Here is a 26827-nt window from a genome sequence, read left to right as displayed (position 1 = left end):
TCTTGCAATCTTGGATTTTAAAAAGAAACAAAAATCTGCAGTTCACAGCAGTATTACTGTGCTGTGATGATTTGCATATGAAATAATCCAACTTCACACCTTGGGTACTGCATACGTTGTAAGCTTAATTTCTCATTTTACAAATGGTATTAATAGAATGATGTAATAATCAGAGAACTGTGTAAATCAGAATTATAGTTCCAAATAGCAACATGATGAAATATAAGTATCAATAAAATCAATTACATCAATGATTATAGAATACAATTAATCATATTTATTGGACTTTGTGGTCCAAACACTGTGCTTTAGCTATATGCATAATCTTATTTATTGGTAACAGTAATTCTTTGAGGTGGATATTATGATAGAGCCCATTTTCACCAAAGAATAAGTGAATCTATAGAGGCTATAATACTTGCCTAAAATCAGTAGCTAGTAAATAATAATGTGAGGAATTGAAGGTAGAGCTTCTCCAATTCTGCAGTCTAAAATATTAACCCCCACAATTTCAGCCCATGAATTTTATAAAGAAGACTTTTCTGATAAAAGAGCCATTGAATAATTATTAAATGAGAGTTTATCATAATGCTGTTGTACCTCTGTGAAAAGCAGTGAGTTCATCTGACATGTGAAAAAATATTCCAACTTGAGATCAATTATGATAATAAATAAACCTGTGTTTAATTGTGTTCATGTAATTTTTTGATGAAGTATTAGTAATTTTTTGGTAGTAATTTTTGCTTATATGAATCATTTAACCCCATACTTCTAAAACTATTGGTTTCTGCCTATAGATCTTCACAATGACTTTTGGATGTGGGCGCCATAGTTGGTTACCTAATAAATCCCTCATAGTAGTCTACATCCATTGAATATGAGGTTTTCTCTCTAACTTATTAGGTAGACAACAATGGAACAACATGTTGTGCTCAGGCCATAAGGAATCTTACAGCTTCCATCTGTTTCTTGGGACAGGCTACCTTTGGATATTCCCTCTGGGAAGCCAGCCACCATGTAAGAAATACAACTACCATGGCCTATCCTACCATGAGTATCTAGTCACACCGTGTAGGTGCTCATCAGAACTCCAGCTGAGCTCTCACTGAATGACAAGCTTCTAAAGCCATTCTGCATAGACCAATAAGAGACTTGCAATGACTACAGCCCCAGCTGTCACCTGATTACAATCACATGAAAGATTTCAAAGGAGAACTACTCAACAAAGCCCTGCTAACTCAAAGAACTGAAAATAAAAATGTGCCGTTCTAAGCCAAAACATTTGTTATATAATGGATAACCAGAACAGTCACATTAGCTTTAAAACAAAGAGACAAAATGGAAATATCATATTAAATTGTTTCCATGCTCTCATGCATGTAAAACACACATGTTCCTTTGAATATACTAGTTGCCATGGTGAAATCATTTCTAACCTGAATCTTTGGCAGGTTTATTGTGCTTGTAAAATACTTCTCTAACTTTCATTCTTAAAAAATTTTAATGGATTCATGAATGAAGTGTTATACTTCCCCAAGATGATTAGGTTATAGGAATCTCAATCTTACTGATATTATCTGCAAACTATGATTTTTCTTATTATATTAGAATATAGTTTTTATGGTATTTTATTTACCTTTATAAAGAGAATTAAACTTTTCATCTTGATAGAAGTGTATTCATTATATCAAAATTTGCTTTTTGTTGTTAAATGCTTTTGAGATGTCACATTTGTATGTAGGATTTAGATATACGCTATGTTATTTTTGTACCTCATATTTTTTTTCTACTTTAACAGAAAAACATTCCTGAAATGCAATCACCCTATAGGGCTGCTTTAGAGTGATATTACACATTTTGAAGGATATGTATTTTCCAACTCCACATGGTTTTTGCCTAAGGCAATCAAATAGCCTTCAGCTTTATTTTTTTCTCTGGTCCTTGTAGACTTGTTCTGTGCTATAGATAAAATAAACAAAAGCTTAAAGTTGTTTGTTTTATTGAGCTGACATAAATTATAGATCTATGCATAATTATAGTCTTTCTGTGTTAAATCTGATTCTCAAAATATTTGGCTTTGTATGAAGCCAAAGGTACAGTGTGATATATGCTGATTCAGAAAAAAGTTCCATTCTTAGGATTTAGAGAACATTATTTGTTATGCATCTGGGCTTTGGGAAAAAATACATTGTTTAGGAATATTTATTATTTGTCTTAAGGCATTTTCACCATTTTTCTTTCTTCTGCCTTAGTATACACCATTAATGATTGTAAGTCCATATTTTCCTACATATAAGAAAGAAGTATTTCTTAATCTTTGTCAAGCAAAATATATTGTTTTCAAAGATCCATAATATCTTCCAAAACTATCCACATTTCACATGTTGGCTCCACCCTTGACATAATTTACTAATCTGTGTATAATACAAATGGATTGCTAAATTGCATGTTACTTCTGCATTTAAGTTCAAGGATTTTCAAACATTTTTCTGCCAACACCATGACAGTGACATGAATAGTATACAAAGGATATTCACTAGAGCACTATAGGCAATTTCACACATTATAGAACTGACATTGAATCCATTCCAATTTATTTTGGAAAGCAAATAACTCACAGATTCCATTATTTTACTTGCTGGACATATTCCTTGCTCAAAATTTCTTAACTATACAAACATATGTGACATGACATCACTGTTAGATTGTTGGAGAGCAATCATTTTTTATTACTTGTTTTATATAAACTTTACTGGCATAATATTGCTCATATTTTCTTATCTTGTTGATCTCTGTAATATCTATTCCATCTTTCATTCCTAAGATATGAAATCTGTCATTTCACCATTTCTTCTTTACCCTGGGTTATTCTGGTGAGGGGCTTATAGATTTTTATTAATATTTTCAAAGAAACAGCTTTAGTTCTCATTAATTTATAAGTAACACTTGTCCATCTTTTTTAGAAATTTTCAGATAGCTGTGTTTACTGATTTTTACTTAAATTATGCAACTTTAAGAGGAATACAATTAGTATGATTACTGTAATTCTCTTAAATTTATTGATATGAGTGTTTGGCCTAGAATATGACCTACTCTGGTGAATGTTCTATGTCTACTTGAACATTTACACTGTTCCTGGGTGGCATATTTTACAAATGTCAATTAGGTCAAATGTGTTGATAGTCCTATTTTATTTAAAGATTATTTTTTGTTATTTTCCATGACATATTTTTGTAGGTATAAGGATTCTCTCCTTAGCCTCTCCTTTCTCCCTCCCCATTTTCCCCTTCCACCATTTTCCTCCATTTTAAATAATTTATGTTGTGCTGATTTCTCTCTACCAGTCCTAGCAAGCATAGAAAGCGGTGAAATCTTTGAGTATACTTTTCAACTTTTGCATATCGCCTTTTAATGCTATATATTATTTTTGGCTTCATTTTGAAATTCTCTTTCTAGATATATAAACATGTAGATCATTACATAAACTTGATGAAACTTTAACACTATGAATTGCGCCTTTATATTCTCTTTAATATTCCTTATTAAAGAAAGTCTCTCATATTAACGTTATCACCCTAGCTCTTTTTACAATAGACTTTTAGGTATAAATGACATACCATAAAATTAACTAATTCTAAGTGTATAATTTTATGATTTCCGAGAAGTACATTCAGTTATTGAACCACCATCATAGTGATATAAAGCATTTCAATCACTCCAAAAATGTTCACTTCTGCCTCTTTGCAATTAATCCCTTCCCCTCCCCCTTGGCAGCTGAAATGATTTCTGTCTCATTAGTTTTACTTTTTTCCTACGTTGTTTAAATGGAATCAAAGCAAATGAAATCAAGTAGCAAGCAGTGTCCTGCATTGGTTTTCTTTTGTTTAGCATGATTCATTTGAGTTTCATTTACCTTATTAGTTGGATTCTGTCTATTGCTAAAGTAGTATTCTGTCGTGTGGACATACCACATTTTGTTTATCCATTTACTAGTAGGATAACATTTGAGTTTCCCTCAGTTTGGGTTCATTATATAAAGATGCCATAAAATTTGAACATAGGTGTTTCAATAGAAATCTGTTTATTTTCCTTTTGTAAATAACTAGATGTGGTATTGCTGCGTCCTATGGTGAGGCTAGAATTTGACACTGACAGTGCTGTTCTTGGGCTGTTTTTCTTTAGTCAACAAGGTTCTAATTAGTGCTCGAATCAGCCCCGGCACTTAAGAAATCATAATTACATACTGAATACTGTATTGAGCAAAGAGAGAGGCACGCAATAAAGCCTTAGTATCTAAAACTAGACATAAATCACCGAGCCCAAACAGAAGCCACCTGAAGCCATAAAGAAAAATGTCAGGTAAGTTCTTAGCCCACCGCGAGAATTAAAATAATTATTTTTGGCAGGATAAAATGAATAATATCATTTGAACATCGTCAACACTTGAAGCTATTGACAGAGTTCATATTCCTATTTAAAAATCGATGCATGCAATTCCAACACACTCTTGCTATTCAGTTGACATGACCATCAAACATATATTTAGTATATGATGGATTTCCTGATACACTCAAAAGATCACTGTCGGATTTAATCTGGGAACCAATGAAGAGTTGTATCAATTATTCTTTCCCGCAGCAGACCTCAGCATCCTTTCGAGGCTCGAATGGCTAAAATTACCTGCCCACCACAGCTCCCCGTTGTAACTGAGACAGAGCGAAGAGCCCCGAGGAACAGAAGACGCACAGGTAATGGCAGCGACTGGCAAGCACAATCTGACATTTACAATCGCCCAGCCCATCTGGGCCTGGCTGCCTTTGACAGGCGGGCGTGTCAGAGACCCAGTGGAGGAGAAGGGGCTGGGCTCTGTCAGGCAGCGCGCTGCGACGTCCTTGCCTTGGCCTTCACGGAGCAGAAGGGAGAAGCCCACTCCCCGAGGCCGGGCATCGCCCCCTCAGCCCACAGTGGATCCCGCAGTCGGCGGGCAGGTGTGCGCGGCGGGCGCGCACCGGGACTGTGCGAGTGCGACGGCCGGCTGGTGGAGGGGCTGCTGCTGAAGGCCCCCCAGAAGGCGGCCTGAGGGGTGAGTGTCAGCCTCCCCGCCTCCCCGCCTCCCGCTTCTCTGCCCGCGCTGGCCGTGGATGCTCACGCACCGGGCCCCCGCGCCTTTAAGCTGAGGCCCCCGGGGGCCGGTGTGTGTGTGAGTAGTGGGAGGGGGCGGCGAGGCGCTCGGCAGCCGGCTCGCCGGGTTTGTCCGCCGCCGTCACCTGACTCGTCGGAGCAGCCACCGCCGAGGTGGGGGCGGGGATGGGGACGCAGCGCGGAGCGCTGGGGAGACGCGGCGGCGCTGGCGGAGGAGGCGGCAGCGGCGGGCGGGTACCGGCTCCTTGGGGCCACGGGCGGCGGGCGCCGGGACCACGGAACTGAGGGCAGGGGCTCGGCCAGGGCGGAGGCACCGCGAGCCTCGGGGCCCCGGGTCGGCGAGCGGCCGCACACACCCACCCGCCGCGGCTTCTTCCCTCAGCGGCCCCGGCTCCCCTCATCCTGCGGCGGGCGGCGCCGCTCCAGGGGCGGGGTGAGTACCCGCGGCCGGCGCTCGGCACCCTCCCCGCGCCAGGGCCTCGCGGGGATCCGGGAGGATAATCCTAGGGCGCAGAGAAGGGCAGTGGCCGGGTGACAGCTCCGCGGCGCGCCCCGGGGGCGGGCGGGGGCTGGGCTGGGAGTCCGCCCGGCTCCGCTCCCAAGCCGGGATGGCTGCGTGAGGCGCACTGAGGCTCCCGCACCTCCGCAGAGCCCTGGGGAGACCCCTCCGGCGGGACCTGAGGGAAGGAGGCTCAGACGGAGGGCCGCGGAGGGGTTCTGATGGCACGGGCGAGGAAGCGAGGGAAGGGCAGGGCAGAACATGGCGCAACGCTGGGGATAATCCCCCCCGCAACCGAAGGAGGACAGGCCCGTTGCTGCAGCGGCCCCAGGAAGAGGAGGGAGGTGGTCAGGGCTCGGGTATCCACACCTTTTGCGGAAGCCTGCAGACTGCTAGGAGGCAACACCGCAGGGGCGGGGAAGAGGGAGATGGGCATTGCCCTGGGACTAAGTCGGACGTTCACTCAGCCTGTGCAGCACCCGGGGATCAGGTTGCGGGGAAAGTCCTGATGGGCAGGGGTGAGGCGGGACACACGGGCGGAGAGGGGACCGTGTGGGGGAGGGATGCGGACGATGTCACGATGCTGGCACTGCAGCCCACGCTGGGGTTCTGTGACCCATCTGCTCCCGGCCAGGACCCTGTGGACCGCACACAGGAGCAGAACCTGGCGTATTGCTGGTCCCAGGGCAGGGACAGCGGAGGAGAGAGCCGCCATGCGGCCGCAGCACACAGGGCCTGGGCTCTCTAAGGGTAGGGACTCGGGTTAAAGCCGGACCATCTCCTTTTTTCCCTGCAGAAGAGGAGGCGGATAGATCCAGCGGGAGAAGATGTCGGGCCAAACGCTCACGGATCGGATCGCCGCGGCTCAGTACAGCGTGACTGGCTCTGCAGTAGCGAGAGCGGTCTGCAAAGCCACCACTCATGAAGTGATGGGCCCCAAGAAAAAGCACCTGGACTGTAAGCATCTCTTTATATAAGTGGGACATGGATATGGCAGAGGCTCCCGGCTGCCGGCAGCGTGGCCAGGGCTTGGCTGACTGAGCACGCTGCAGCCTGAGCTCAGAATCTCCATCCCTGGAGATTCCAGCTGCCTTGAGTCAATCCTGAACCGTTGTCTTCTGAGCATTTTTCCCCCTGTTACTGGCCTCTTAAGAGTTTTGGTGAACGAAGGAATATTCTGGTTGGACAGATTCTACCTTCTGGGTTAGGTTCTTTGTCTTTTGGGGGGGGGGATATTCTCTTCTACCCCCCTCCCCTACAGCGGAGAGGAAGATAGGGCCGGGAGGGGTCGGTCGCATCGTGAAAAGAAAACAAAGCACATTCCCCAAAGGTCAAGCTTATCACCCTGCTCGGAAGGTCAAGTTTGTTGCCCTCCTTGTTACCTAAATACATTTGGTGCCAGGTGTCAGAGGTCACCGCACCAAAGAGTTGAATACAAGCCTGTGGGTGAGGAGCTGGCCCTTCACAGTGGCGAACTCATTCTCTGCCATGGCACACTTCTTTGTGCTGTTCTCAGAAATCACTGGATGGAAAGACAGTGCATGGTCACAAAATGGATGGGCCTGTCCAGCTTTTGAGATAATCTAATCTTAGATGAAAACATTTAATTCGTACGGGTTTTTTTTGTCAGATTCATTATTTGATTCCATTTATGACTTTCTTAAATATGGTCTGTCTTTCATATTGAAGGCTAAATGAGATAGAATGGTTTTTCACCTGCTTTGTAAAGGTGACAGTCAGAGTGTATCCTTTATTTGCTCTTCGGTGTTTTGCACCTGCTTAGGATCTTCGGTGATGTTTTGATATTGATTGGTGAAGATCAGGATTGACATGAGACACAAATGTAACCTTGCTTCCTTCGCCTTTGCCTCAGGCATCTCCTACTGTCTCCTTGTGTAATACAGAAAATGGCACTAGTGTTAGACTGACTCTAGCCCTGTCATTGAATGAGTGAGGCTGGATGAAGATAACCTGACGTTGAAAGAATTTCCAGCCTTGTGAACCTGTTGTCCCATGGAATTGGATTTCATTTCTAGAAGCTTGTTTTAGGGAACACACCATTACTTTTTTCCAAGGGAATGTTTCATGCTATGTGCAGCACAGCCCAAGAGAGGCCAGTAGGGCCAGATACCTCCCAGAGGTTGGAAGTCACAAACTCATGACCAGCTCATTTTGCTGCAACTTGCTGAATCATTTAACCATCTTTCCATCAGTTTTCCCAATTCTCAAAAGATGACTCATGTCTTAAACATGTATGCCAGTCTGGAAAAGTCTCGTAATTAAAAAAAAATAGGCTGTAAGTTCACTACATGCTAATGATCTGTCATGAAAATGATAGCTAAATGAATGTAGTCCCAAGTAATGGATTTACTGCATGCTAACAATCTGTATGAAAAAAAAATAACCAGGGAATTACTGTATTCCAGAGCATTTCCTTGAGACATCATTCAGACAAGGAATGTCTTCCATGATTGAACATTGGGCCACCTGTACCTTTCACATGGACCAGCCTTAACATTCTCATATGGGAGGTTTCTAGTATGTCTAGCACATTCCAGAGAATGAGGTGATTTTTAGGATGTGCATTTTAGAAAGAAAAGTCCGTGTTAGAAGAAGCAGATGAAATAGGAGCTGATATTGAGTTGTTAATATGATTGTTAAATCATAGTCATGATTTAAAGATTAATTGAGCAGTTACTGTGAGCTAGGCAATGAGCTTTATTGTACTAATCTGTAATCACTTAACTGGTTCAAGGACCATGGTTGTCTTTCATGGCTTTTAACTTCTGTACAAACTATTGTTTGTAGTCCATTTAGTAATGAAGGCACTTCAAAAAGTCCATGGAAATGTCCATTAGCTTTTCATTCTACTTTTTCACAAATTTGTTGAAGTATCTTTGTATTTGCATTCTGAAGGAGTGTGGAGTGGGAGTAGAGTAAGACGTATGTTTGTTTAAACAGTCTAATTTTAGAACACTTTTGCTGCTTTGCGTGAGATAACATCACAACCCATCCACATTGCAATTTCAGTGATCTGCATAAAAAAATCATAGTTCTGTCACTAAATAATGAGCAAAAATTCCAAACACTAAGGAATATTGGTTAACTTTTTTTCTTTAAATGTGTACCTTTTTTGATACATTATAAAATAAATTATTTTACCTAAAATCAACCTTTCTGTGGATTTTGGAAAAAGATATACCACACTACTGATATGTTTTATTCTAAGAAAAGGTGACATGGAAAACCTGAATATTTAAATTATTATATATCTACACACATTTTACAAATACATTTTTACTCACAATTCCTCTTTAAGTTCTTTTAAAAATGGCAGACTCCCTCAGTAATTGATTCACAGATGTTCAGTAACACATCAATTATAAAAGTAAATTATACTTGTTATTCAAACATGCAGTCACAATATTAAACTTAAAAGGCATGGAAGGATTCTTAAGTAGTCAGAATTTTAGTTTTGGAGATATTAAATACTGTTTAGAAGGAAAACAACATAAATATAGAGACTGACATTTGAAACTTTAAATAATTATTTATTTATTCATTTCAAAGGCAAAGAGAAAGAGATCTTCAGTCTACTAGTTCACTCTTTAAATGACTGTATCTGCAAGGGCTGGCCAAGCTGAAGCCAGGAAGCTGGGGTTCCATCTAGGTTTCTCACATGGGTGGCAGCCACCAAATTCTCTTGTTTTCCAAGGTGCATTAGCAGGGAGCTGGATTGGAAATGGAGTACCTGGAACTCCAGCCTGAGCTCGCACGGGATGCTGATATTGCTAAGCCCACTGCTCCAAAGCACCAGCCCTGCCTCTTGAAATATTATCGAAAGTTTAATTTACTATTAGTTTATATGTAACATTTGTTTGGATTAGAATGTTGTAAGAATAGAATTGGGGCTGTCGTAGTAGCCTAGTGACTAAAGTCCTTGTTTTGCACATGCCAGGATCCCATGCGGGAGCTGATTCATATCCTGACTGCTCCACTTCCCTTTCAGCTCCCTGCTTGTGGCCTGGGAAAGCAGTAGGAGATGACTGAAAGCTTTGGGACCCTGTACCCAAGTGGGAGATCTAAAAGAAGATCCTAACTACTGATTTTGGATTGGTTCAGCTCTGGCTGTTGAGGCCACTTGGAGAGTGAACCAGCGGATGGAGATCTTTCTCCCTGTCTCTCCTTCTCTCTGTAAATCTGACTTTGCAACTAAAAAGAAAAAAGAAAACAATAGAGCTTATGATTCTGTGATCTTTCAAAAACCTACTAGGCTAATTGGACGCCGAATTTTTATGAAAGGTCTGCTTGATATTTGAAGTGTTAGTTTAGGGGTTAGTGTATGGTGCAGCATGTTAAGATACCTCCTGCAATGCTGGCATCCTGTGCGGCACCTGTAAGTGTTCCAGCTGCTCCATTTCTATTCCAGCTCCCTGCGTATGTGCCTGAGAAAGCAGCAATAGAAAGCAGTGCAATTGCTTAGACCCCTGTCATCTATATTGGAAGACCCAGATGGAGTTCCAGGCTGTTGGTGTCAGGATCTAACTAAGGATTATATGTTTTGTGCTCTTTTTGGATTGTAAAAATTTTATTATCCTAGCTTACTATCATAATGTCTGCTTTTGCTGATGAAAGTTAAGCACCTAACCAATGGTAACTTGACTTTACTTTTTCTGTGTGCCTCTGTATTTACCTTCAGTTCTTTCCCCATGTAACTTGTTTTACCTATTTGATGGCCTGTAAAACATTGAGGACACAACAAGTTATCACCTTTTTGATGACAATGTTTAATATGTTTCCCTTTCTGTTCTTTAGGTCATAGCCTAAAGGATAGCCAAGTCAAATAATAAAGAAAAAAAAAAAAACACAGGGAGTGGGTACCAATCACTTAGTCAATATTGTGTCAAGCTTAAGCAAAAACAGAGTGCTGCACCAGAGCAGCACCAGTAGAAGGAAATGCTGAAAGCTTTGCGGTGCTAGTGCAAGTTTCATGTTAGTAGAGCTGATGCAGTTTCTGTTTAAGCTACATTGCTAAATATCCTTTTCAAGATAATCAAAATTCAATTCAGCATTCAATTAATATCGAATCTAACCTAAGGAACATCCTTTGTGAATATCAAACAAAATAGATTTCATCCAATATTAAAACTTCTTGAAGGTTTCTGATATCTTGTATATTTCACGTAAAAAGCAACCACTTCAAATGTTGAATCTTGTATTTGAGAGCCAAAATTTTACTAATGATTTCTGTCCTCCCAAGTTAAGAAAACTAAAGGCTGGGTTTCTTTAAAAAAATTTTTTTGTTTTGTGCTGAGCATGGTGACCAAATAGCCAAATTCTCCAGGATCCCATTTAGGTGCTGGTTCATGTTCCGGCTACTCCAGTTCTTATCCGGCTCCCTGCTTGGGGTCTGCAAAAGTAGTTGAGCATGGCCCAGTGCCTTCGCACTCTGCACCCACATGGGAGATCTGATAGAATCTTCTGGCTCCTGGCTTCGGATTGTTTCGACTCTGGCTGCTGTGACTACCTGGGAAGTGAACCAGCAGACAGAAAATCTTTGTCTCTCCTTCTCTCTGTAAAATCTGACTTTTCAATAAAAATAGATCTTTAAAAAAAAATTGTTTTGGAAAGGCAGATTTATAAAGGCTAGATATATGGGGGTTAGGGGAGGGGATGAGGAGGGTGGGCAAAAGATCTTCTCATCCACTGGTTCTCTCTCCAAATTGCTGCAATAGCTGGAACTGAGCCAAACTGAAGCCAGGAGCCCAGAGCCCTTTCCTGGGTCTTCCAAATGGATACAGGGTCCCAAGAATTTGGGCTATGCTTTGTTGCTTTCCCAAGCTGTAAGCAAGAAACTTGATTGGAAAGTGGAGCAGCAGGACATGAACGATTGTCTATTGTCCATATGGAATGCTGGCACAAGCAGGTTTAAGATTAGCCTATTGAGTAACAGCACCAGCTCCAAAGACTCCATTTCTTACTAGAATGTCTGACCAAGATAGTATGAAATATGAATTTGGTTTTGACCAAAAGAATATATTGAAAAGCATTATAAAATTTGTGCTGTCTTACTTTATTAATAAAAAAAGTTTTGTGAGTAAAAATAGAATGAAAATTTAAATTTCAAAGTCAATTTGATTTATATAAAGTTATTTAGTACATATGAAACATTTTGGCTTATAGAAATCCAGTTTTTATATAAATTCATTAGATACCATTTATAGATATCTATTCTGTACTGGAAAACCTAAAAATAAATAGAACATATTGACTATAGTACATGGAACAATTGATAATGTTTTACTAAACCTTAGGATTCTTTTACTATGAGCACTACATTTCTGTAAATGTATTTTGTTTTGAATCCATTTGCCCTCATTTGTCTTTTTGGATGCACTCTGTGTTCCTTTTTTATTTCACTGGAAGATCCAGCCCAGTGGTGGAGATGGCTTACAACAGACTCTAATATTTTAGTCAAGGAAAGATGTGGGGGGAATACACATATGAAAAGCTTTGACTCTGATTGTCATTTATGCCTTGAATCTGTAAGAAGTCTCACCTGTGGGTGATTTTCTGTATCCCATGAGGAGCAAAAAGAAAGCTTGTGACATTGAGGGGTTTTTGCGAGCAGGAGAGATCAGAGCGTGGCAGAAGGTCTTGGGTAGTGAGAAAGAATACACATTTTAGAAATGACTTAAAAATAGTTAAGCAGGCTATATATCAGCTAGTGTAGTGACCATTTTTTTTCCTTCTGGTTCATTTAGGAGTCTTTTTTAATTGTATAGTGTTAAATATGTTGGGGTCACTTTAGGTCTTTCTCCATTCAGTGATCAGTGTGGTTGGCAGATTCTTAGAACTTGTGTGAAACTGGCAACTCAAACTGATTTATTAAAAGCTGCTTCAGTGATTTAGAAGCACATGTTTAAGGAATAATAGAAGCAATGTAGTTCGTATGTTAGAAAACATTTAGATTTTGATACATTGTCACTTAAGTATTAATGTTAAATTAGTGGTTGCTGAAGACTTAATTGTAATTTAATCTGTACGTTTGGTTGCCATGGATCTGTCTTAGCTTTTTGTAAATAAATATCCTTTTACTATTTTACATCTTCTCTCCAAATCAATTAATTGATTGATGCTGAGATGTGTTGTTCCTCAGAGCTTCTCCTGGTTTCAATAACTTGGTCACAAAGGACCCCGTTCCCTGAGAGCCAAGGGCACTTTTCTTAGAGGGTTCCATTTTAGGTGACTCAGTTCCTGAGCCAGCATTTCCTCACAGAATCTTCAAATAGAGCAACTGTGAATTTAAATCACAAGCACGTGTTTAACACTGAAAAATTTATTCATCAATTTCCTTTTCTGAACAGCCCTCTTGTTTTAGAGAAAGGTATTTGCTTGTAAAGGTGAAGGTTGGCTATGTCTGTTTTCTTAGACATTTGGTAATGTGGGAATTGCCCTGTTTTGTTTACTTTCTCATAGAGGGGAGAGAAGTTGAGTGATATTTCCCAGTGCAGGTTGATGAACTCTTTCTTGGCCAGCAGATGAAAGCATGAGCATGAGGGTCTAAGCTATTGAATCCCAAGGCTAATGTCCTGTTCTCCCATCTGTAGTTCTGATTTGAGGATCCTCCTTGTACCTTAGAAATATTAGACTTCTCCAGTATATGTTTCTGTTAAGGATCTCATATCCTCTAAAGGATTTTATATTTTGCTATTCCTGGCCATTTAGGGAGAGACCTTTGCCCAGTGTGTGTGGTTTTAGCATTTGAGCTAATCATTTGATTATATCCTCCAAAAGTTAGTGCTTTTATTTTTATACTGGAGTCATCACCTGCTAGACACCTCCCAGGGTCTGCCTTGGCAGGCAGCTGGAATCTGGAGCCATAGCCTGACCCAGCTGCTGTGATAGGGGTTTCAACTGGCTGCTTATTTGTAGGCCAAGTACTTGCCCAGAACCTTCATTTTAAATGTAGACTCTCCTCCTTTCCATGTGAGCCATTATCTTATCTTCTCTTCCATCTCTCTTATAAATATTTTTCTTCCAAAACAAAGTCCACCCCTATACATCCTTGCTGGGACTCTGTGACCTCTTTCTAATAACTAACCTATTATTCTTTATTTTTGTTTATCTTCCACTACCAGTTTCTAGAAAGCCTGGTGACGCGCCAATCCAAATGAGACAGACACAACTCAGCCCCTCTTTGGAGATCTTGTGTCTGTTACTGGCTTAATTCATGCATGGAATATTAGAATTGTTATTGGGTTCTAGGAATTGTCCACTCAATTGCTCAAATTCCTAAACTGAGAGTTACCCCTCATTTATCGACTCTTGTTTTATCGATTATTTTAAAATAATTGATCCTGGGTGATCTGTAAAATGAAGGTTGATAATAACACTTACTTCACTTTTGGTTGAAGAATAAGTGAGATAATACGTATAAAATATTGAACCCATAGCTTGACACAATGAAGATGCAACAAAGGATCAGTTTTTACTTACCACTACTCCAGCTAACCATTACTGGTACAGTTGCCACTCCTGGTACTATTGGTGTCATTACTGTCAATTGTGTCATTGTAACACACTCACCCACCATTAATCCCTTAATTATTTGGTTTTTTCCTTCTTCTCCATGCTTTTACTTTAACTTCTACTTTCCCCTTCTAGAGTTTGGAAGGTGCACATATTATGTCTACTCTTTCGGTGATGACTCTTTTAGTATATGTGCTGCTGAAGCGAGCATGGTGATGACTCTTAAGTATCTTATATGCTTAGGTCTAAAGTAACTCAATATGTAATTTTTCTTCCCAAAGGTGCTTAGAAGCATTGCTTTAATCATCCACATGTAGGTTACATGCTATCATTGACCAGTGTGTTTATTATACTGAGATGTTTTTGTTGTAGTTGACAAAATACTTTGCTAGGTGATGTGTATGCTGAGAACATAAAGATATGCTATGGTCTTAACCTTGAAAGTGAGATACTGTTATTTAATTTAACATTTGTATATATATGTCTACCCTGTAACTGTTTTTCTGTTTACCATTTCATCATTATATCTAAGACTCTCTCTCTCTCTCTCTCTCTCTCTCTCTCTTGCTCTCTCTCACTCTCTCTTTTTTTTTCCATTTCTGTTTATTCAAAATGTTTAGGTCACTTGGCCTTCTCCTAACCCCTCCTGACAAACTGTAACCTAAAGCTCCTTCAGTGAGGTTCTCTACAAATAACCTCAATTTTTATCTTAATTAAAAAATTTTTTATTTATGGTGTTAATAGTCAGTGTTCTAGAATGACAACTAGTTTCTCATGGAAGACTGTGTTTCATTCATTTACTTTCTAATCTTGTTCTTAAGAATCCATCCAGTAATCTGCCTGTCTTCTGGTAAACCATTTAATTCAATGGCGGCCTTTCAATTTTGTCTTGTCCTCTGTTGCGTAACTGTGTCTAAAGGTGGCTTTCCTTTTGTTGATCCTATTGGGAACTTGAGTTCCCTCAGTCTGAGAATTTATACCTCTCATTAGTTCTGGAAATCTCTTTCAGTTATCAGTGATTGTTGCCTAATATGATTAGACATATATTATACTTCATGTCTCTAAACAGACCTTTCATAGTTTTTGGAACCCTTTCTGTCCAGCATGCTTTGATTTTCAGATATTTTTCAGTCTATTAAATTCTCTCTTTATCTGACATATTTTATACATTTATATATATTCTATTTCAGAGACTTTCAAATTTGCCTTCGTTTTGGGTAACTAAGCAAAACCAGGTTTGAATATCTCGTAGAGTCATGATACGAAATTATGTTTCTGTCATTGTTTTTACCTGTCAATCCTAATGGTTCCTCTTGTGTTTTGTAATTTTAGATTTTGAAATTTTTTGGCTAGACTTTCCTCTGCCGGAATCCTGGGAAGTCTGTGGTGTTCTGGAAAGAATTTGATATGTCTCACAGATGGTACCATTCTGAGAGAGCGCTTGAAGTTGATATCATATTTCATAGAAGTAAAGTTCATAAATCATGTGGTAGCAACAGTTGATATCATATATAGTTTATACACTGCCTACCAACAATTTGCATATGTTGAGTTGCAGATATGTTAATTGTCATGTTATGGTGAGTTTCCTACACTGTACTGGGGCCTTACCTAATTTATGGTATGTGATCCATAATACCCTGTAGAACCTGAAAAATTATGAATGCTGACATACATATGGCCCTAAAAGTTTCACATATTAGAATGTTGAGGTGTACTATAAATTTTCATCACAAACTTGGGTAAGAGGGAAAGCTGTGATTACAAATGCCTGCCCCAGAGCCTCAGAGAGATTTCACTGAGATTATTTTATTTTTTCCTTTCATCTACCCACAACATGGGATAAATGTAACATATTTTTATGTTGTGTTTCTTTGCTGAAATTACTCTTTTACGTTTTTCCCTTATTTTGTTAAAGAGTTACCTTTTGAGGGTTCTGGTTGTGTAAGGAAGAGGGGAGAAGTTCAATTTCCATTCATCATTTTTCTTAGTTTCAAAGTTCTTGCCTCTTGTTTGACACAGGGCTGTTAAAATCTTAGCCCACAGGTTGCTCATATTAACACATGTCTTCAGGGCAGGCTTCTCTTCACTGGTATTTATCCATGGGATTTTCTGCAGCATCTTTCTTTCTTGGCTTTTATTTTCTTGTGAGTTCAGTCCAATGGTGGAAGGGTGCCTGTAATATTTATCAGACATTTTTCCTTGTAATCCACCTGCATGCTAGACTTAGAAACAATCTATTTTCCTAACCTTTGTTTACATACATACACACTCACAGTTCACACATATACACACTCCTTCATTCCTTAAATTACTTTGAAATTAATTGGATTTACTGTACTCTGCACTGCTTGTGGGCCTTTGCCTATGCCATTTTTGTGTCTTAATATATTTGAGATTCTATTTCTAAATGATACTTTTAGGCATTCCCCCCTTGTACATTTATCTCTGTCGTATAACTCTCTGAGATGGGATTTTGTTGGGTGGGTTTTGTTTTTTTCCCCCTTCAGTCCATAGTTCTTTGAGGCTGTCATAGCTCTAACTCCAGACATACAGGGTCATCAGGTTTTTCCTCACAGTCTCTCAACTCTTACACTCTTTTGACATGACAAAAATTTAACTTGGGAAAAATTATAGGTTTATATGAAAAGTTAGAATAGCTAACAAGCAAATAAATTACAAAAATATTTGTATTTTTAAATAATTATATTCCTAATTTTTGGTTGTATATTTAAAGCTTATATATGATTTTCTTGGCCCATATTGTTATTGACTGTTAGATGACTAGGTATTAATATTAGAGGACTCCTTTACCAGTGTTTTGTGAATGGATATCTGAGAACCCATTTTTTTCTTTTGTTTGTTTTGGGTGGATGTGACTGGGTAGCATTGCTTTTAAAAAGCTGCTTGTAGTGCTTAAGAACGGTTATAAGCAAAAGCACAATTTTATAAGTGGCTACATAGTTTCAATTTTCACCAAAAATAATTTTATTCATTATGTATTTAGTGATATTATTCACCAACATGACTGTGACTGTTAATAACTTGAGGATTTTAGATGAGTAATGAGGAAAGGGTATAAGCTTAACTTAAAACTTTGGATTCCTTTGATTTGTGAAAGAGCAAAAATGTCAACATATTTAATTTGTTTCCTAAAGACCTATTTGGAGGAAATTAGAAATTATTTTTGGTGTTGAGGCTTTGGGCAGCTTACCTAGCACAATCCCATTATTTATTCATTTAACAAATATTTGGATGATTATCAAATTCCAGGAATTGTCCCAGGTTACAGGGGTCCCACAAAGAGTTAGATACACACAGCTCTTGCCTCAGAGAGCTTATGACTTACTAGCAAATACTGTAAAATGAAAAAAAAAACCCACAATTTTCAAGTGCTTTAGAAAGAAGAAAATTTCATCAAGGAAGGGGAAGAACCAATGGGACTTGTATAGGTGAGGTGGGGACAAGCTGTGCAGGCTACTATCTAGAAAGACAGCAAAGCAAGACAGCAAAGCACATTTTAAGAATTTAAAGTAGTGCACACACACAAACATTTAACATTTGTCTGTAATTAAAACATTCAAAAATCTATCTTTGTGAGAGTTTTGGAGAGGGAAATGAGGATTATATTAGCATTTTCTGTAGTAACTACTATGCAATCAACCCCAAAAACTTTTGACTTGTGTTTAGCTGTAACTTAGTGCCCCTTATTTTAATGTGTAATATTCTTGTTTTGGTCACCTTGAATGAACATTAATGTACTCATGGAAAGTTCCTTGGGAAGCTAATTTGGGGCTGTACTATTGAGTGGACTGAAATCAGCTGCTACTACCTGCATCTCCTTTGTGCTTTGTGGTTCTTTATTTATTTTGTTTGATTTTTGTCCCACAATAATTCTCATCAAGCTCCCAAAGGAGTCACTAAAGTTGTAATTATATTTTACTTTGTTTTGTGTCCTGTATTACAGTGACATTAATATGATAAGGGACTGTTTTCACACTGTCTCAGTGAAATAGATTTGACATTGGTCTTTATTGTAAAACATACTAGCAACTTTAGGAAATCGTGCTTTGAATTAAGAAAATAAAGCCTCTTCATGTTCCTTTCTCTGAAGAAAGTGGGTGAATTCAACACGGAATCAGTGGGAGTGTAAATTGGTCTAAATATATGGGAAGGTAGATTGACAATATCAGTCAAAATCTTTGAAAATCTTTTGACTCACCCAGCAATTTGACTTCTAATAATGTTGTCTCTTTGAAATAGTTGGAAAAATAGTCTGTAGCCATACCACCCTGAACGCACCTGATCTCGTCTGAAATAGTTGGAAAAATAAAGAAATTTCAAGAATATTTTTGTATATACAGGAATATTAGGTTAAGCATACCCAAATACTTCATTTGAAAATGACAGTGTATCCAACCAATACTGAACAACCTTAAGATGGGATTGTTAAAATAAAATATATTTGACATAGAAAGAAAAATTGTGATTCATATTCCAATTTTCAAATTTTGAAGTGTGTATATGCCTGTAATTTTTGGAAGACTATATGCTGTAACGTCTGTGATTGAAAGATGCTTGTTTTTTATACTGTATCCATATTAGCCAAAGCTTGTGCTTCCCAGTTTGAAATAGGTCAAACTAGAAGGGCAAGAAGTTACGTGGTACAAAAATGATGAAAAGGCAAGAATAAAGTTCATCTTTTCTGGTACTTTCTCAGGATTCTCCACGCCTCTTGTTTCTGGCTAACTTTCTCAGTGAGGGTGGAAATACAGAGGACTAAAGCTTCCAGGAACAAATGATCATGGCCTCACTGAAAGAAATAAGACTTTTTCCTGGATTTTGTTTTACAAATTCAAGGAGAAGAATTAGGATGCTGTTAGCTCAAGTCATGGTATTCCCTTGCAAATTTGATTGACAGAGGGAGGAAGAAAGAAGAGGGAGATATTGCAGAGAAAGAATTAGGTCCAGGCTTAAAGATCATTTCTATATGTAACCCATGGCAAGAACAAAGTTAATAGCTTCACAAGGATGCAGGAAAACCTGGGAGATATGAATCAAATGGAAGAAGAAATTGAATGTGAGCACATAGCAGATTCTACCTAGTCCAGGGAAAAATAAATTGGATTTTGGTTTGGTACCTACATCTTAAAAATATGGTTTTTAAGTCACTGAGATCTACATGGAGCTCTCTTATAGTCTGATTATTAGTATCTAGAATTAAGCTGTCTACTGTTATTTTTTTTTCAGAGGGGCCACATGATTCTGAAAATGGATCGCTGGTGGCTTGCCAGTGGTCTCTGCTTTCCGTCCCATCCTTGGCACTTATTGCAAATTCATTATGCCTCTCCTTTCTCCAAAGCTTTGATTGGCATTCAGCATGGATGATGCCAAGCCTGGATTTGTTTGCCAGTTACTCTTTCCTTAGTCAGTAACCCAGTGATTTTTGCCTCTCTGCTTAATAGTAAAAGGTGATTATTTTTAACTTTAAAGTTTGCATTGGAAGACAGTTATAGCAATTGTGACAGAAAAAAAAAAAAAAGATGTTTTGAACTTTTGATTTAAAATTTAACCTTTCTTCAACCACAAAGTATATTACTCAATTTCTTTAAAATATGAGCAATGAAAGTCATATTTATATTACTTGGTATGTAAAATATTGTCCTTGAGATGTTGTTGGATATCTGCATAGATTAGTAAATTTGAAGTGATATTTGATTATTCTGTTTGATGTGTAACATGGCAACAGTGTCTCTTTTCCCGTAAGCTCCAAGTAAAGATAAAAATAAAAGGTCTCTAGAGGTGAGAGGTTGATGTGATTGATTCACTTGCCCCTCTAGTGGTTCCCCTCCCCTCCCCTTCCCTCCCCTCCCCTTCCCTCCCCTCGCCTCCTCCTTCCCCTCCCCTTCCCTTCTCCTCCCCTCCCCTCCCCTTCCCTTCCCCTCTCCTCCCCTCCCCTTCCCTTCCCCTCCCCTCCCCCTCCCTTCCCCTCCCATTCCCTCCCCTCCCCTCCTCCCTCCCTTCCTCTCCCCTTCCCTTCCCTTCCCTTCCCTTCCCTTCCCTTCCCTTCCCCTCCCCTCTCCTCTCCTTTCTTTCCCTTCTCTCCCCTTCCCTTTCCTTTTCTAAGAGTTAATTAATGTATTATTAAAGGCAGAATTACAGAGAGAAAGAGAAAGTGAGAGATACAGAAATATTCCATTTACTGGTTCACTCCCTAAAACATCCACAATGGCTGGGATTGTGCCAGGTTGAAGCCAGGAGCCAGGATCTTCTTTTGGGTCTACCATGTGGATGCAGGGACCCAAAAACATACTATCTTCTGCTACTTTCCCAGGCATATTAGTAGGGGGCTGCATCAGAAATGGAGCAGCCAAAACATGAACCAGTACCCACTTGGGTTGTAACCATTGCAAGCTGACTGCTTTACCATTTATGCTGTAATACGGCCCCTTCAGTAGGTTTATAAGAGCAAGGTTGGCTGACATTCTTCAGTTTTACCTTTTCTGCTATGAGCATATAAGAAAAATAAGTAAATAGTATTTGTTTCTCACATTAGTTAGCAATCTGAAAATAATTGTTAAATGTTGTGGGAAAGATTAGTTTTTCTAAAAGATTTCATATGACTTAAATTATTTATCCTATAACACCATTTGAAATAATATAACCAGGATATAATACACGCACGTGGAACTTTGATATAGAAATTGCTAATCAATTTTTTATGCATTTCATTTCCAGCACTCTGCTGCTGCTGCTTAATATTTGGATTATTCAGATTAGAAGTTTAATTCAAAAATAGTATTCTCAAGTCAAAGCAGATTTCTGCCTTTTTCACACATTTAAATATAGGCTAAGTGTGGCAATTTTAAGAAATAGATACAAAGATGTAGAAATAGAAATAGACACAAAGATGTCTTAAAATGAAGTAGTTCAGAATTATAACCTACTTAACATTTTGATAATTTCTATGAATTATAATCTGTCTAGAGTTATATTGTACCTGATCAGGTTGCATGACTAAATGTTATAAATTCTTTGTCACAACTACCAGTGTACTTATAGCTGTAAGGATGAAATTCTTACATGTAAACATCTAAATGATTCAGTTGTCTATATTTCTCAAAATGTCTCCTACTCAAGCAATGAACATATATATTCTTAACATTGTATATTAACTAATTTTTACTTGATGCTCTTCATTTTTTCATCTTTGCATTGTGTTATTTGGTATTGATATTAATTATCAACGTTCTTTCAATATATTTCCCTCAGTATATGGAATGTAACTATCATGACTGACCATGACACCAGATCATTATTATGTTTTACTTTACATGTTTATGTCACAATTTTTTGGTAATTACAGATCTTTCTCAGTGGAAATGTATTAATGATTAATGCAAAAACGGTATATTTAGTAGTCTTTTCTTTTTTATTTTCATTTGCAACTGTCACTTGAAAATAGCATATAATGTTAGCCATGAATAACCCAGGCCCCAGTATGTAAAGCTATTCCGCATATTTTAGTTTTATCATTTCTTACATATATATGTAATTATATATTTATATATAATATTATATATTTTTCTTACATATACACACAAGAATTTATGTATTTTTAAAATAATTTTTAAAATAATTTTATAAATATATAAAAACATATTTATATATGAATAACCACCATTACTTTTCTTAAAGAAGCAATATTTGCCAAAGATTTATGTATGTGAAAAGTTCACAATAATCGCTGAAAAATGCCAAATCTTAGGTCTGGAGCTGTGGCACAGCAGGCTAGGATGCCTTTGACACCAGCATCCCAGATGAGCATAGATCGAGTTTTGGCCGACTTATAACACTCATTTGTCTACCTTGAGCTAAAGACAATCCATTATTCATCGTTCACAACTTATTTCTATGAAAATGTGTAGGATTTTAATGCTGTTGGCTTTCTCATCTTTTGAAGATTTGCCAGGATAGATATAATCAACCAAGAAGAACAATTTTTCAGTGCACTTGTTGCTTTAAGAGATAATTGAATATTTTATTATTAATGTGTAACTGCGTTAAACATTGTGTTCTTAGACCTATAAACCTTCTTTCAACAAGTGCTTCTTAATTAATTTTGAAACCTGAAAATGTGTTTGGTCTTTTTGGAGTTTTATAGCAAAGCAAAGATAAAAAGATCACAAAAAACTGTGATGTGTATGAATGAAATTGACATCTTGAGATTATTGCCTTTGTCGAAAATTCTGAGGAACAGTTTTTCTACTTTAGACTATCACTTTGTTGAATTCTTTATTTAGTGAATGATTAAACTTGTGATTATAAAGTAAATTGACATTGTATCATCTCAAAGGAAATAAAGAAAGATATATATTTTATGTATATAATTAGAAAGAAGAAGAGTAGGAAATCCAAGTAATCTCAGTGTTAATCTTAGCCAGCACTGGAGTCAGAATCCATGGGCTTGAAAATATTATAGGTTCCACATACAGCATATTCCATAGTGAATTCTCTTTTTGTCCCTGTTGTCGTCAGCCCATTTCATGCCGTATTGGTCAACCATACTTCACTTGATAGCGTTTTATGTTTTTCCAGTTATCCAACTGAAAACTTTGAAGTCTTTCACAAACCTTTTTCTTTTTAAACATTTTTACATATTTGAAAGACAGAAACAGAAAGAGGAGGAGCAGCAGAAGAGATAAAACTTGAAAATTGAAGGAGATGCAGAGGAAGAAGAGAAAGGAAGAGGAGAGAGGATAAAGAGTTCCTTAATTTACTGGTTCACCCTCCAGATGTCTATAGACACCAGAGGAGGACAGGCCAAAGTTAGGAGCCTGGAACTCAATCCACATGTACTTTGTGGATGGCAGTGATGTAAAGCTCGGTGGCTCTACTTGTGTGAAAGATATTGTAGAGGATGTTTTCCATCACTTCTGCAGCTACCACCAGTTCCAGCCACCATCGTCTTAGCAGGAATATTGTAAAAGCTCTCTAATTAATGCTTTTGTCTTTCACCAAGTGTGTATATTCAACAGAGAAGGTAAATTAACTCTTCAAATGTAAGTCCAGTTATGGAACTTCTGTGTTGATACCCTTATTTCACTTAGCCAAAAATCTAGAGACTTCCTAGCGGCCTGTAAGGATTGGATCGCTGTCCCTGAGTCTCACGCAGGCTTGGAGACATTCAGGCTTCTTGCTGGTCCTGACAAGTCAGATTCCACTTTGGCAGTGACTGTTTACTCTGCCTTTGATAAATGTCCTTCCCAAACATCTGCATGAGGAAATGGGGCAGTCTCTACAACGTAAGCATGTGGTATTGAGGGGAGAAGGCAAATACGCATAGAAGGAAAATCTGTTCTTTACTATTTAAGTAAAGTCAACTGATACAATTTTTCAATATTGGGATAGGTGTCATGATGCAACAAGTTAAGCCTGGGTTTGGGATGCTGCTATCCCATATTCTAGTGCCAGTTTGAATCATAACTCCTCTACTTCTAATCCAGTTTCCTGCTAATGCACCTAGGAGGTGGCAAGTGATAACCTAAATATATGGGTCCCTGACATCTGTGTGAAGACCCAGATGGGATTGCAGTTCCTACTGTTGGCTTTGGCCTGACCGATCTCTTTTTTTTTTTTCACTCCTTCTCTCTCTCCTGCTCTTTTGCCCTTCCTCCATCCCTTCATCCCTCTTTTCTTTTGAAATAAACTATGTGAGACCATACAACTTCCTAAAAATTATATTTATGTGGTACCATGCCATGTCACTGTATATGTATATATCATGTAATGTTCAAATCAGGGTTAACATATCTATTTCCAGAAACATTCAGCATCTATTTATGATGAAAAACATTTAAAATCTTGTCTTCTGGCTTTTTAAATAAATACACCGTGTATTATTGTTGTCTGTAATCAGCCTACAGTCAATAGAAAGCTGGAATTTATTTTGGCTACCTCTTTGTACCTGTTGGTCACAGAACTCCTCCTTCTGGTAATTGCTCTTCTAGTTTGAACTTCCGTGAGATCAATTTTCACTTTCAGTTCATTTCCATGAGTGGGATTATGCAAAGAAATCTTCCATAGCCTTAGAATGTGTGAGGAAGACATATAGTATAACCTACCAGGAAAATGACAGGTAACTTATTGGTAATAGATTCAAAACACCACTAGGCAACGGTTAAACTACAAAGACATACAGGGGGAACCAACAGCGATCCTGACAACCTACTAACAGGAGGTCATATGCACAAAGCAGGGGTGGACCCCTGAGTGGAGCAGGAGGACAGGAAGAGGCTTGTATCCCACACCTGGAGACTCCAGGATCCCCACCAAGGACTATCAGTATGGGCACCAAGGACTGCATCCCAACTGCCAGAGAGACCACAGGGAACTGGAATGCCTTCGGAGTCCACGAACTCAGAGGGCATCTCCCCAACCCCCCGCCCTGGATCTACTACACAGGATAAAAGAAGCCCGAAATTTTCCTCGTGGGATCCAAGGATGTTGGAACAACAGCCAGGAACCCAGAGCGGTCTTCGGAATGAAAAGAACAGTAAACTTCCTTCACGACTAAGGAGAGAAGCTTTCTCTAGTCCTTACTTAGTTCCAGCTTTGGGTCTCCACCCTCTCTGCAATGACTGTCAGGGTTGCTCCAGAGCCCCCCCTCCAAACACACACACACACACACACACACACACACACATTAGAACAGATAAACAGAGAACAACAAGGAAAGCTTGGTCAGCATGGACTCACACATACTTTGCTGGGTAGGACACAGAGCAAGTACTCCCCACCAAGGTACTGAAGATTTCTCTGAACACCCCTCCTATAACGGCTATGCACCTCAATTGTGGAAATGTCAATGGAGTAGTCACAGGATGTGGTCAAGAACTTGCATTATTTACAATATATTGTTTACTCAACACTGTGTCAATTAGTACCATAACGTTGTATACTGTTGCTGATGTTAAGTTGGGGCTTTTGATTGATCGGGATTTTACTCTGCCTTCAGACCAGAGAAGGTCTGCCTTCAGACCAGAGAAGGTCTTCCTAAGAAACCATTGAATCTATCTGGACGATAAGATGTTGGACTCTATGCTTGGTTTATGCTTACAATGAAGGAATCTCAACTGAACTTGAACTGTGCTTACACAACAAGGTGGAAGAACCCAGCATGGGGGGAGGGTCATGGGAGGAATGGGAGGAATTCCAGTACCTATGGAAATGTGTCACATAATACAATGTTAAAAAAAATATTAAAATAAATAAATAAATAAATAAGTGCCTGTGTGGCTATATAGTTCTTATAATCAGATTATTATATTTGATTTGAGTTCCTTTTAATTCTGGTTATTCACTCCTTATCAGATATAGAGCTTGCACATATTTTCTCCTATTCTGTAGGTTTCTTCTATATTCTGTTGCTAATTTTCTTTCCCGTAAAGAATCTTATGAAGTCATATTTATCTTTTTTGCTTTTGTGTAGAAGTTTAAAAACTTCTTGAAATCTTATTTTTTTTGCTTTTATTTCTTGTATTTTGTAGACCTGTTTCTAAAGATCCTTATCCATTTAAATGTCTGAAACATTTTCCACATTTTTTCTAGTAGCTTGATAGTTTCAGAGCTAACTTTTATATCTGTAATTTATTTTGAGTTAATTTTTATACATATTGAGAGAAAGGATTCAAATTTGTATTTTCTGTATCGGGATGTGCAATTTTTCCAGTACTACTTATTGAAAAATGTTTTTAACACCTGAGTCAAAGATCAGTTGGCTGTAGATACATGGGGTTAGTCTAGGTGCTCTGTTCTGTTCTACTGATCTGTGTATCTGTACTTAATGTTAATACTATACTCTTTTAATTAGGGTAGCTTGGTAGCATAGTTTGAAATCAGTGTAATGCCTTCTGCTTTGATATTTTAGCTCAAGATTATTTGGTTCTTTGAGTTTAGCATTATCTTTCCTGTTTTTTTTTAATCAGGCAAAAACTCTTTTACCACTTAATGTTTTGTTTCTAGAACAGACAGCTAGTTTGAACAACTTTTCAAAGGATTATTTTTAAGCACCAGAAAGCATTTTCTCAATCATCTAATTAAACGTAACGTGAATTTATTATAAATAATTTTTGTTTGCCAAGAGAAGAAACTCATGAAAAATCTGACAGTATAGTGAGAGTTGCCTAACAGTTACCTGTGATGGATTGGAAAGAGCTGGATGGATTCTCCCTTATTATCTGAGTGCCTCTGCCTTTTTACTGTTCCTTGTTGGTTCCCAAGGTCTTCCACATGGGTACGGGTCCCAAGCTTTGAGTCATCCTCGGTTGCTTTCCCAGACCAAAAAGCAGAGAGCTGAATGAGAAGTGGAGCACCTGGGATACAAAGCAGTACCTGTAAGGGATTCCAGCACTTGCAGGTAGATTAGCCTATTGAGTGAAATGGCACTTCACGCCACCAAGGCCTTATATTTTTACATAAATTTTATTAGTCAGCCATGCCAAAAGCCAGTAAACATAACATTCTTTTTTTTTTTTAAGATTTATTTGTTTTTATTGGAAGTCAGATATACGGAGAGGAGGAAAGGAAGATCTTCCATTCGATGGTTCACTAAGCCAATCCGAAGCCAGGAGCCAGTAGCTTCTTTGAGGTCTT

At 38.6% G+C, this 26827-nt stretch overlaps 1 protein-coding gene across 8 annotated transcripts in view; it reads left to right on the top strand.

The window, feature by feature from the left end:
* Window positions 1–5315: 5315 nt before the first annotated feature.
* Window positions 5316–26827, top strand: part of SNAP91 (synaptosome associated protein 91) — a 121267-nt gene continuing 99755 nt past the window's right edge. For 5 of the 8 annotated variants that reach the window (XM_040983696.1, XM_040983702.1, XM_040983700.1 and 2 more), the window contains exon 1: window positions 6469–6598. In XM_040983696.1, coding sequence (XP_040839630.1) covers window positions 6469–6598 — 130 coding nt within the window. Of the gene's footprint in view, window positions 5576–6437; window positions 6599–26827 lie in introns of those variants that run through there. The other 3 variants (XM_040983701.1, XM_040983697.1, XM_040983699.1) reach the window with 2 other exon arrangements.

The sequence above is a fragment of the Ochotona curzoniae genome, unplaced genomic scaffold (genome assembly GCF_017591425.1).
Source record: "Ochotona curzoniae isolate NIBS_2020 unplaced genomic scaffold, NIBS_Ocur_1.0 contig_3819, whole genome shotgun sequence".
Classification (NCBI taxonomy): domain Eukaryota; kingdom Metazoa; phylum Chordata; class Mammalia; order Lagomorpha; family Ochotonidae; genus Ochotona; species Ochotona curzoniae.
This window is presented reverse-complemented; position numbering and strand designations above follow the sequence as displayed.